The sequence below is a fragment of the Fistularia commersonii genome, chromosome 30, assembly GCF_037954325.1.
Source record: "Fistularia commersonii isolate RoL2024-O1a breed Wild chromosome 30, RoL_Fcom_v1.0, whole genome shotgun sequence".
In the NCBI taxonomy this organism is placed as follows: Eukaryota; Metazoa; Chordata; class Actinopteri; order Syngnathiformes; family Fistulariidae; genus Fistularia; species Fistularia commersonii.
This window is the reverse complement of record NC_141313.1, coordinates 8,232,155-8,245,088: the sequence shown is the minus strand read 5'-3', so window position 1 is coordinate 8,245,088 and position 12,934 is coordinate 8,232,155. Positions and strand designations below refer to the sequence as shown.

At 43.4% G+C, this 12,934-nt stretch overlaps 2 protein-coding genes across 3 annotated transcripts in view; one reads left to right on the top strand and one right to left on the bottom strand.

The window, feature by feature from the left end:
- Positions 1 to 8,027: 8,027 nt before the first annotated feature.
- abitram (actin binding transcription modulator) lies at positions 8,028 to 10,147 on the top strand. 2 transcript variants are annotated; one of them, XM_086177766.1, is made up of 6 exons: positions 8,028 to 8,179; positions 8,443 to 8,494; positions 8,952 to 9,081; positions 9,195 to 9,271; positions 9,344 to 9,413; positions 9,516 to 10,147. In XM_086177766.1, the coding sequence occupies exons 1-6, from the start codon at positions 8,098 to 8,100 to the stop codon at positions 9,642 to 9,644; spliced, it is 540 nt and encodes a 179-aa protein (XP_086033892.1). In that variant the 5' UTR covers positions 8,028 to 8,097; the 3' UTR covers positions 9,645 to 10,147. The 2 variants fall into 2 exon arrangements, with proteins under 2 accessions (XP_086033892.1, XP_086033893.1); XM_086177767.1 differs by having other exon boundaries at positions 8,031 to 8,168.
- ctnnal1 (catenin (cadherin-associated protein), alpha-like 1) overlaps positions 9,850 to 12,934 on the bottom strand; it is a 73,178-nt gene continuing 70,093 nt past the window's right edge. Inside the window, exon 19 of the mRNA XM_086177765.1 lies at positions 9,850 to 12,356. Coding sequence (XP_086033891.1) covers positions 12,192 to 12,356 — 165 coding nt within the window. The 3' untranslated portion in view covers positions 9,850 to 12,191. The remainder of the gene's footprint in view (positions 12,357 to 12,934) is intronic.

Here is a 12,934-nt window from a genome sequence, read left to right as displayed (position 1 = left end):
GAACATACATGAAAAAACATTTATTCTATTCATGTTATACAAGTGTGTTGCTTTTCTGTTATTGTTGGTTCGACCCTCTAACACCGTTCAGGTTTATCATATAGCCCTGTGTAAAAATGAATTGCCCACCCCTGCTATATCATGTGTGATGAGAAGAACGGGCTTTATGACGAATGAGTGAGTCTAGCGACCGATCCAGTGTGAACGCCGCGTCTCACCCAATGAAAGCTGGAATAGGCTTGGGCCCACGTGAGCCCGAGTACAGGATAAGAATGAATGAATAACTGTGAACAAAAGAATTGAGAATGAGGTTAGAACAAACAAGCAAAATAGTAATAATTCTAACAGGTGAACCAAGGCTGCAATTCGTCTTCTTCTCCACAGTCGACGTTTTCAGGAAATACGCAGGTTTCTGTGGCTTCGTCCAGAGCGCTTATGTAAAATAAATGTGAAGGCGCTGTATTTAGCAGTGAGACCAATTTTAAATGTCACAACCGCCAACTTAAGTCTTAGTGTTGGTCAGTCTGTCTCACTTCCAGTTCCTCTGTATCAACATGATATTCAGTCAAACATGCAACAAATCAGAAGGTGTGTTCCCACCCCTCACCTCAAAAAAGTCCCCAGTCCTGGGAAGTACAGCCATCATTCGGGGACCTGCAACCAAATCTTAAACCTTACATCCTGGTGTCGAAATGAATCCACTTCCTCAAAACTGATTTTTAGTTCCTTGGAACATCAGCGTTCAGAAGGCGCCTCGAGTGCGAAAGATGAGGGAATCCATTGACTGCCATGTTGAGCTTTAAATCTGGAACTAAGTGGTGTTTAATCCATGAATAAATTACTAAAAGAATCAGGCTGTGTGTGTGTGTGTGTGTGTGTGTGTGTGTGTGTGTGTCAGTGGAAGGGGACTGTAGCCCGTTGAAATATTTTGTGCCGTAACACGTTAGATTCTGCTTTCTTTTCTACTATCAGGGAGATGATCTCTAGATACAGATTTGCTTGAGGGTGCGGCATACGAAGCGTGCACATCCTGAGCGCACGCACTGTATCCTTGTAAAAAGCCCCTTGTGTATGAGGAAGGGAGTGAACATGTTTTATTTTTTTAATGTCTGCAGATTATTTCTGTTTTAAATTAGTTGGCCGGGGTCTTTTAAAACCTGCGAGATGATCCGCATGCAAAGGGCGTGCGTCCGACATCGCCCCCGGCAACGCTTCTACTGAAATCCATTCATCTCTGAAAATGAAAAGCGTGATGACAGTCAAGAACAACTTTTCGCAGAGGAAGTTTCACGCTCTGAGCATTGAGTGAATATGAACGAGGCCATTTTTCACAAATGGCCATCAGCTAAAAAACTGGATATGAAACCAATCAATAAAAATGATTAATGATCCTGGGGCAGACACCTCAGGCAGGGAACATGTAACATTTTGTCGGTTTTCCATATTTTGCATTTAGTTGCTCAAAAGATATTTTCCTATATTTGGCGGTTAACGCTCTCTGTGAACATTTTTGAAATCAAATAATCAAAAATAATATCTATAAATACAGCTTATCCTGCAGTCAGGGTTGCGCAGGCTACCCAAGCTGTCACCTGCAGAGAGGCGGGTTCAGCCTGGATCGCTCACCCGTCAGTCGCTCACATAAAAAAGACATCCAGCCATTCACTCTCTCATTCAGGCGTCACATCGAGCGTCTAATTATAAAACCAAATGTGGAGCATCTCGGATCAATGGGCCGCCGTCCGGGACAGATTTTTTGAATCGCTCCCCGTCGGGCCTTTCTGCCCCTGCACTTGTTTGTCACTTGTCTCCTTGGCCGCTGTGAGCTCCATGTCAGTATTTTGGCTTTTAAAGGGGCATTTCAGAGGTGCGGCCAGGGACACCAAATCCCCTTCTCCCACATGCGAGCACAGACCAAAATTAAAATGTTGATATATTTCCCTCCCCTCCTAATCTTTATCAGAAGCAGGTGTTTCTGGGGTTTTTCGCCGCCGGTCCCCGCGCTCCTCGTGCCTGAAGCCGCAGCGGGGAGGAGCTCCGGCTCCTCCCGCCGCTGCGCCACATCACACGCCGGCTGCTTTCCGAAACACATTGGCCAATTAAACGGCGAGGGTTTTTTTTTTTTTTTGGATCGACTGCCAAGATAAGCAAAAGGCTGGTCTTGGCGGTCTTGTCAAAGTTACGACTACACCCCGAGCTTTTTGGACGAGAAAAAATCGTACGCTGTTTATAAACCAATGCGGGCCAATCATTACATCACCTTCAAGAGGGTCAGCGGATAGTTCTACGAGCTTCCCCTGCACTCCGGCCCCTTTCCCGACTCTGGACAAAGCCCTTGGATCGAGAGGTCGGCGCCGTTACAGGATTTCCCACAATGCTCGGCCGCAGAGGCTGCCCCCACGGGGACACACTGCAGACACGAATTAAATCTCAATAATCCAACGTCCTACTTTTACATCTGCGGCCTTTCTTATAAGCCTCGCTGCGACAACCTCTCGAAGAGAGCGCAGTTCAGATCGGGCGTTCGTCTCCAGAGCCGGGGACGGCTTCATTCCAGTTTTTGGCTTTTCTCCATTGCGTTATTTATGAATCCCTTTGCGCGCCCCGACCTCCACCCCTCCACCCTCTCAGCTCTGGATCGTTGTGTGTGTTAGAGCGTTCAGATTTACAACAGACTCTCCGGTCGCCACTGTCAGTGAGCAAGACATTTGCGTTTGTAAAAAACGTATTTACAAATCCGGCCGGCGATGACAGCGAACTTATCGCTCGTCTCTCATGTCACGCACACACACAGAGCTAAGTCGTGTTCAAGAGATTGATTTCTCTATTCTGGAGGAGGCCGTGGCAGGACCCGATGGTCCGGCTTGATTCACCTTCGGGGTTTGAAACTCCGGTTGTTAACGTGGAGACGCATGTCAAGATTCGCTGAATTGAATAGAGCAGAAGGTCTCTGACAAAATACCTGCGAGAATGCCGATCAATACTTAACTGATATTTTAGTAACACCTAAACACTGAGAACATGATGTGATCTGTTGAGGCTTCTGCCTGACAGCAATGACGTCACCAGTTTGATTCAAACATCTGTGTTATATGTGAATGGTTGTATCTCTCTATGCGAATGAGAGAGATAATTTAACCATTATTTATCCTTTATTGGGGAAATTAACCCATCATGGATGAACCATGAGTCCACGCTACTGCTTTTGTCTTTATGTGATGTGAGAATGACAGAGTGAATGGATGTCACTAAATATGTTGAATGTGATCTTGAATTCAACATGAAATACAGTTGATATTAAAACTTTACAGAATTGTGGATCAGTGATGTGCAGTGAGGTTCATTGTTGGTGAGGCACGCCTACCATGAGGCAGGAGAACTGCGTGCCTCACTTGTTGGCTCTTCGCAGCCATTTTATAATCGCTCAGCACAAGAAACGAGTGACACACGTAGAAAGAAAAACTACTTTGGAAATGTAGTTCATTTAGTAAAAGTGTTGAAACATTTTAATAGTGACGTACAGAGACAGCAATGCGGTCGTAGTGCAGAGCATGTCAGCTGTCAGCTGTTATTGGGAATCTACATGGAGGCTCAACAGTCCGTGGCCTCAACGCACGTCTCCTCTCAGTATTTGAACCTTACACATCATCAAATCAAATGAAAAATACCTTTATAGTACAACTATAAAAAAATATAACCATTTAAGTCTTTTTTTCATTTTACATATTTTTCTTTCCAAGATTGGCAAGTGAGGCACGGCCTCTCCCGCCTCCCCTGACTGCACGTCACGGTAGTTGATGATGGCATTTGGAAATTTTAAAGCCATCGGATGTTGGCTAGCTAACAGTTCAGCTTGGAATGAATAAATAATTACTTATCAGCCAGCCTGCACGTCAACAGGACAAACACCAGTCTGTAATGGAGACAAACACACATTCATAGTTTTATTAAATGCCGCCACTTTCATTCAAATCTTTGAAATGAATTAGACTTCAATCATAGTAAAACCCGCACTGGTATCAACACGACAAACCGATAATGTTGTGAGGACTTGTTCGACATGCCGTCTTCTGCTTCTGTTGTGTCCTCTTCATTCCATTGTCTCCGCTGTTCCGCACACTAAGTGATACTCTGCGCACACACACACTCGCGAAAATATGGTTTGACAACAGGGTTTGATCGTAAAGTTGATTTACGCACGTATGCATTTCTTCAGTGCCGGAGGGGCCCGCTGGCTTTGGAGCCAGGCCAGAAATAACAGAGGAGCTCTTGCATGATTGATCGTCCCCTAGGCTTGCCGATCACCGCCGGGAAAGCTTATAATAACTTGACACAAGAGTCGGCTTATCGGGACGACACGTCTCTCGTTCGCGGAGGGGTCTGGGGACTGAACTCAAAGGGAACCTGACCTCCGGGGCGGCGTGCCCTCAACCAGCGCTGGCGGAGTTCCCGATTAGACGTCTAAACAAACGAAGCCTACTCCCCGACACGCCGATGGATCTGTCTGCTCTAATTCCTATCCCGTGACATTTGTGAGAGCTTTGCTGTAAAATGCACGGACCTTTACCAGAATCCTCCGAACACGCCTGCGATAAGAGGAGGACGGATCTGACAGAAGTATTTTAATAGCAAATACAGGCGTTTGTGTGTGTGTTCGTTCCACTGCTTTCCAGGAAAAAGGCTCAGTATCAGCCACATACCTCTCTGTTTGACCCAGACAGAGACTCTGGCGGGCTATTAGTCGCTTAAATAACCTTGTATTTTTTTCAAACATTTCGCATCTCATCCGTCTCACTTGCTTAAAAACTCTCAAACGAAGCGTGCAACGAGATGACAGAGATGAATTTCTGTGTAAAAAACCACCCAGACACAAGCAATTGCCTTATCGGGCTCCCCTCTGGCACTCGGGACAATCTGCAGGCCTAAGCTGGAAAACCTCAGGAGGGAGAGGAGAGACAGCTGTGGACGGCCGAGGGGGGATGTGGCGCTCGCTGCAGCAGTAGCTGACGTGGAGGCGCCCGAGCATCTCGCACATGCAGCGGCCCCTGCAGCTGGAGACGCTCGAGATGCCTGTCAGACGGCTCCCGGTCGGGATCGGAGAGGCGGGACGTAAAACAGATTCAATTCCAGCAGCGAGTAGTAAATGTCGGAATGTATCCAAGCTGACGCAAACATGTAGCAGAGGAGGACCGATTGTTCAGACGCTCATCTAAGCATCCAAATGAGCAGTTTTCTATGTAAAAGCGTGAAAAATACAGTCGTACGATCAATAGTTTTGCTCATCGGTGAGTGTGTTCTAGACCTGATGCAAGATGTTTCATCTCCAGATTAATTGCAGGCTACGGCCGCCATCAGACGCACAAGTCATGGAAAAAAAAGTCAGCAGGAAAACTTTCCAAGTCCCGGTAGTGGTGAGCGGATACACGGAAAACTCATTGTGCCCTCAAACGCCAGCCAGCTCACAATCGCTCCCCCGTTCCGGGGTTTGCGCGAGCAGGGATGAAATCATCACTTCTCAAGCCCCGGGGCTCGTGCCCAGGCCAGTCCCCTTCCACTTTTTTTCACTCATTGTTGATCACGCCGCCAAAGTAACGCGCTAAGCCAAATATGATCGGTATGTGATCGGTCCGGGTCAGTGAGGGGCTACCTGTAAGGTCCGGGGCAGGGAACATTCCTCCGTCCCAGCATCCATTGTCTCTGGAACCCCTTCGCTGCATAATTGTGCAGCGTGCAGAATCAAAATACTGACACGTCCGTCCACCATCTGCAGGAGTCATTGGAGCTAAGTGGGGAGGAGAAGTGTGGAAATTGAAATGATGTTCCACAAACTGCCCTCTCTGACATGCCTCAGAAAGGAATTACTGAGAATGTAAATATTTTTCTGGGAATGTCACTTTCATCAAGACCCATAAATAGGGTTTGTTATGGATAATTATGAGTCATTCCCTTTCCCCGTGCGATACATTGTGCGATTTGGGGGACTTGTTTGAGTTGTTTGCAAAAGTCTGACACCTGGTGGTCAAGCAAGCAGGTAGAATCAGTTTGGACTGGCTGGTTTGAGACAGTAACTTTAAATCAATTGTGTTTCCAGGATATTTATATATATATATTTATATATATTTATTTATTCCAGTGAAACCGCTTCACCTCGGTCGGGTTTTATGACTAATTGAGGAAAAGACAGGATGGTCTCCTTTTCTATGCGACAAAGCACATGTGAAACACAGTGAAACCCTCAAAGTGTGTTAAGATCATGGATAACATTTAATACATTCTCACAACATGTCATTTGGAGTTATTCTTAATTATTGATGATTTGTTTAGCTCCGCCACCCACAAAAAAAGGCACACACAAACTCACATGCACACACTCATTTAATAGCATGTCTGTTCCCTCTCCCAATGAAGTTGATTGATAAAAACAATGTTTACTCTGCCACACTCTGAGCCGGTCTCAATGCAAAGGGTTGCGTCAGGAAGGGCAGCTGATGTAAAACTTTCGCCAAAACCAAACATGCGAATCAGCCATTATAACCAGATCATACCGGATCGGTCGAGGCGCAGGTCAACAACCACCGCCGTTGGTACCGATGACCCACAGGGAATCAATGGAAACTGGACTACTGGAGGTCAAGAAAGAGAGAGGAGGAAAGGCAAGAGTCCGGGAATGAGTGTAGGGACTTTGAATATTGGGACGACGACAGGAAAAGGTAGAGTTGGTCGACATGATGCAGAGAAAGAAGGTGGATATACTGTGTGTCCTGGAGACCAGGTGGAAAGGTAGTAAGACTAGAAGCTTAGGAGCAGGATTTAAGTTGTACTAACATGGTACTGACAGGAAGAGAAATGGAGTAGGAGTTATCTTGAAGGAGGAAATTATCAGGAATTTTCTGGAGGGGAAAATAATGTCAGATAGACTTATGAGTCTGAAGCTGGAATTTGAAGGTGTGATGCTCAGTGTTATTAGTGACTATGCCCTGCAGTTGGGATGTGAATTTGAGGAGCAGTTCTGGAATGAGTTAGATGAAGTGATGCAGAATATTCCCAGAGATGAGAGAATGGTAATTGGTGCAGACTTCAATGGACATGTAGGTGAAGGCAATAGACGGGATGAAGAAGTGATGGGCAGATTTTGGTATACAGGATAGGAACGCAGAGGGACAGATGGTGGTAGATTTTGCAAAAGGATGGAAATGGCTGTAGTGAACATTTTTTTTCCAAAAAAAAAACAGGAACATAGGGTAACTTATAAGAGCGGACGTAGGAGCACACAGGTAGACGTGGTAACCTGAAAGTGACTGCAAAGTAGGTGAGAGTGTAGCCGGACAGCATAGATGTTGGTTTGAAGGATGACTCTTGTGACAAGGAAGATCAAGAGGGCAGAGGACAAAGAGCAGAGGACAAAGTGGTGGAAGCTGAAAAGGGAGGAGTGTTGTATGGTTTTCAGGAAGGAATTGAGAGTTGAGCTCTGGGTGTCAGGGAGAGCTTCCAGATGATTGGACAACAACAGCTTGTGTTTTCAGGGAGACAGGAAGTAGAGTACTTGTTGTGCCATCTCGAAGGAAAGTAGATAAGTGGTGACACCTGAAAGAAAAAGCCAAAAGGAGAAGAAGACCACAACGTGTCATAATCGCTGCTGTCAATAAGAACTCTTATCCAGATTTATTATGCAAGGCCAAATTTCCATTAACCTCTACTGGTCGTATTTTAATTTTAATTTTAATTTTAATTTTAATTTTAAGTCTAATTTTAAGTCTATTTTTAAATCCAATTTAATTTTGATGTTTATTTTTATTTTAACAATATAAATATAAAGGTTTGGCAGTCCTTTCAACTCCCAGGATCTCTTAAATGTGATGTTAATTTCATTTCATTAAATTTTATTTTATTTCAAAATTAGTGAGTTATTATTTTTAAACTTCGATTGTGCACCGTGCATGTATCGGCAGGGAACGCGGAACTAACCGTCTGTTCTCTCGGATTGTGAAGAGCGACGCGCCGCTTTGTGTCACCCAGATTTATGTCCGTCCAAATGAAGTTGTGTTGAAGGTGCTGCAGTCCATTTCTTCCAGACTGCATGCTGAACCGAAACTTTTGATGGACGACGAGGAGCAAAAAGACACGGAAGTGAACGCGCCTTCGGTTATAGATCGTTATTACACACGATGGTACAGACCCGGTAAATCCATTTTATTCCAGATGCTTCTATTGTTAGCTGTTAGGAGGCTAATTGTTAGCCTAGCTAACTTTTTTTGAGCTGGGGATATCAAAGTCGAGAGAAATTGACTCGAGAAGAAAAATGATAAAAATGTGAAACCATAGTACAGCTTCTCGAACAAGACAACTTTTGTAAAAATTGGGGTTTGGACTGTACAATTAATCGCATTGGATATCCGAAACTAATCATTAACTGGTTGCAATTTTTGCTGTTTGCCTGCTTAGACATGAAGGGGAAACCGTGTGAGGATCACTGCATCTTGCAACATTCAAACAGGTAATGTCTTGGAAAACAAATACAAGATAGAGTCCTTTGTTAACATTCTTTTGCTATATGTAAAATTCATTTAGATTAACTTGCACCTCTACCCATAACCATTCATATTTTTGTTAGAATTGTGGACACTGCCTTCCAAATAACGCGGCATAATGTTGACTTTGAATTGTATTTTTCTGTAATATTGCTCTATTGAAACATATTCCCAAAAAATAAACCAAAACTTTTTTTTAAAAACAATGTGTATTGGAATGGATGTATTTAGAATAGGATACTTAATTGCTGTAATCACTCAGTTTGCGTTTTAGTCATTAAGAGAATAGTTGACCTTAATTTGATTTAATTTGACACCCTTAAAATGAGCACTTTTGTCATGTTTATATTATACTGTTCTAACTGGACCAAAAGACTGAAAGATCATACACATTAAATTGACCCCTGTGTTTTCTCTCCACAGAATATGTGTTGTCACTTTAGCGGAGACTCACCCAATTCTGCAAAACGACCGAACGGTCAAAAACATCAACTACCAGATCAGCAACTGCTGCAGTCGACTGAACAACAAAGTGTCGGGGAAATCCAAGCGGGTAATTTTTTTTTTATTCCAGTAATTCATGATCTTGTATTGTTCATCTGCTAGTCGACGCTTCATGAATTGCTGGTCGCGCAACTCCCATCTTTTCTTCTCTCTAAACAATAGGGAGGGCAGTTCCTCACTGATTTTGCACCCCTCTGTAGGATCACGTGCACAGATGACACAGAATACACAATCTACAGGTACGCCAGTGCCTTTGTGTGTGAAGTCCTGACTTCACTATTGGCGCTAACCACCATCTCTCCTCATTTTAGCTGCATCAGAGGACGCCTTCTTGAGGTCAACGAGTCTATTTTAGAAACCCCGTCACTGCTGCTGGAGAAGGTAAATAAAAATTCTTGTTTATGCTCTGGAGCCTTTGTTGATGAACCTTGACAAGAGTCAATTTAAACAGCCTGTGCTTGGATGTCTGTCCAATGTGAGCAGCCTTCCACCGAGGGCTACATTGCCGTCATCCTGCCAAAGTTTGAGGAGAGCAAGAGCATCACTGAGAACCTGCTGAGCAGAGAGGAGTTTGAACGCGTTGTGTCTTCAAGGAGCGTCGCCAAGGAGTGAGCTGTACCACCTGCGCCGTGCCTTCACATATGGTTGACATGTTATTTATTATTTTTATGTTTTCTCTCATTTTAAAGTAAAAAAAAAAAAAAAAACAGGAAGCATGATAAATATATACTGTAAATATATATATATTTTTTGTTGTTGCCTTTTTTCTTTTGGATAGAATATCAAATTAAAAAAAAAACAAAAAAAAAAGACAGTGTTTTAAGAAAAATATTGTTTATTTGCTTTTTTTATGTCTCTCGTTCACCTTTCATTTGAAAAGAGTACAGTCCAAAACTAGATCTATGATTTCTTCACGTCGCTGTAACATCACTACATTACACAGCATCCTCAGCTCCTCCCAAACAGCGCGGAGCCTCTCTAGAGCTTCATTTGTTTAACATTTAAGTCCCTTCGACTCTCAACGTGTACCAAAGTCAATGCCATCACATCGAACTGGCGACGAAGGCGAAAACCCTCTGTCTTTGTGATTTGATGGTGTCGGTCAAAAACCTCCCTCTGGCGAGCGACGAATTTCGAGAAAGGTGGTTCAAATACATCTTTTTTGAAATGAACAGTCCAGTGATGTTCGAGTGTACAGGTTATCCTGGTCAGTCATCACCCCTGACAATACACACGCCTTTACCCCCTCCATCCTTATGTCACAGAAGTGGTGAAGTCTGGAGTATGTTCACAGGGGATTTTCAAATATTTTGGCCATATTTCCGTGGCCCAGGTTGAGTGTTAGAAACACTCAACACAACAAATACTCAGTACGATGACTCTATACAGCCTCGGTAACAATCGCGCCCCTCAACTTTCGCTTTGCCAACCACCAAGCCAAACATTACTAAATCAGTGTCATGAAGGCCACCCAGTAGAAGTGTATTGCTCTCGGGAAACAGCTTTCAGTTTCACGTCCTTTTTCTTCAACCAAAATACTTTCCCCCTCAGGTGGAAGATATCGATAAAAGGCCAATTGTGAATTTTGCTGTTTGATTTGGTCCCTGTGGTCTGGGAGTGACGTCTCAGTAACTTTCATCAGGGGAACTGAAAGTGCCAATGTGACGACAGTAAAACATTTTCTGTTTGGAACCGCCCTGTTTCAGGCATGCTTAATACGCTTTCCTATTAGTTTATTCACGCATTCATTCACATTTTCAAATAATCTCTGACTAACTTTGACATACTTTTTCATTCATGTTGACTAAAACAAGCGACAGTCCATTTCCTGAGGACTTCAGGTCACAATGCTGCAAATCAAAATCACATGAAGGCCCTTTTTTTTTTTACTCTGTTCCCGTTTTGCACTGGCGCGATTGTGTGAACTGTAGATTTCACCAATCCGATTAATGAACGACGTCTAAGAAATGCCTCTGTTTTGAATTTGTCAGATTTACAAACTGATTCTCGGCATTAAACCAACCAAGGCAACACTTCATAAAGTAAATGGTAGAGTTGTTCTGCTGTATTACACCTAGAGCGTTTGTGTGCATGTACATAGCTATATATAAATTCAAATGGTCAAAGTTTTAATTAGTTTCATGTATGTTTTCATTCATGAGCTATACTTTCACTCATATATATATATATATATATGTATATATATGTGTGTGTGTATATATAGAACCAATTAAAGCTTATGAACCCACAAGCAGCTTCTCCATGATAATATTCATAACAATTTAACTCAACAATCTTTATGAGGAAAAGGTTTTACATTATACACCGAAATATCTAATGATCCAAAAAAAATATGTATAATGTGAGATCCAAAAATATGTCAACGGTATAATTTATTATTATCAAGTCATTATTGGAGGACAAAAAGAAAGAGAGAGAGAGCCTCCGGTGGTGACAGAAGCAGAGCTCTAAATCACAGCATCCTCACGAGGACAGTCGTATTTGGCATCACTTAATGTGTTTTTTTTTTTTTTTCTTTTTGCGTTCTTCTATTAATGTGGCACAAGGAGAACGGAGAACACTGATAGGAGGACGCTGCTTTTCGGCTTACCGGGGTGATGACATGAGACACTAGAGCACTGTGACTGAGAGCCGGTAGAGGGGTCTGGAGATGACGGCTTCATGCGCGGAGGGGTTGGATGTTCAGCCTTGTTTCCAGTTTTGGGGTCAGCTAAGATGTGCAACACGTTACGGGAAACAACATAAAGCAAATGGGCTCATTGCACAGAGGCACATAGTGAACACACGCACACACACACACAAACGTGTGGCTGAGGTGATGCCCTAAAAAGAAATATCTTCACCTCAACTACCACTGTTGGTAGCTGGAGTGTTCAGTGGGAGTCTAGAGTCTTGGTTGATTGTCTCCATCTAGTGGCGTGGAGTGGAAATGCATTGGGATGCGAGCAACCACCATTACCCCGCTCCGCGCCTCCGTCTTGTCTGATCTTGTCGACGCCGCGTGGTAGAAAGGAGGGTTGGAGGGAGGGGGGTTCCCAGATTAAGTTTCCCCAGAAAGGTGAGGTTGGTTTGATTATGTGCTGCTCTGGGGGGAGATGTGGAGAGGAGGACAAAAGAAGCGTGGGGATCTTTCTGGGATTAGTTGCTCTCCAGAAGGTTGAGGCCAGCCATGTGCTGCTCCAGGGATTTGACCCCAAACTCATTCTTGCTGTTGAGAACGGTGTCATCTTTGACGGGAGTGGATGCGTCCCGACGCTCCTTCCAGTCTTGAGGGGAACCCAGGCTGCTCTTCTCTGACTTATACTGCAAATAGAAAAGATGATGCTTTATGAAAGTGATAAATACACATATTTCCTTGTATTTTGGGTAAAGTGCAGTAAACAATGGTGAGGGAAGTGATCAGATGCTGAAAACAGCAATTTTGGAAGTTTAGCTGGATGCACATTTGCCAGGATCAAAAATGTGATGTAGTAATATTAATATTTCCAATATCAGTAACTTCTTTTGTGCAAAATAGATTTTTTTGAAAATCCAGTGATCCTGAATATCTAATGTGGCGGGTAAAGTTATCACTTTTTCCATTCAGTGCATTTTATGTCTTTCAGCCTTCTTTGATGAGCTTTCACTCATTCACTTTTTCATTTATTCATTATCTCTACCACTCATCCTGCACCCAGGCTCTCATATAGAGAAATACAACCATTCACTCTCTCATTGACACATCATATAGACATTCATTCATTATCTACCGCTTATCCTGCAGTTAGTTATAAATCAGATCCCAGCTGTCTTTGGGTGAGAGGCGGGGTTCATTTGAGGGCGGTCGCCATTCAATTACAGGGACACACATAAATACATACAACCATTCAGTCATTCACATG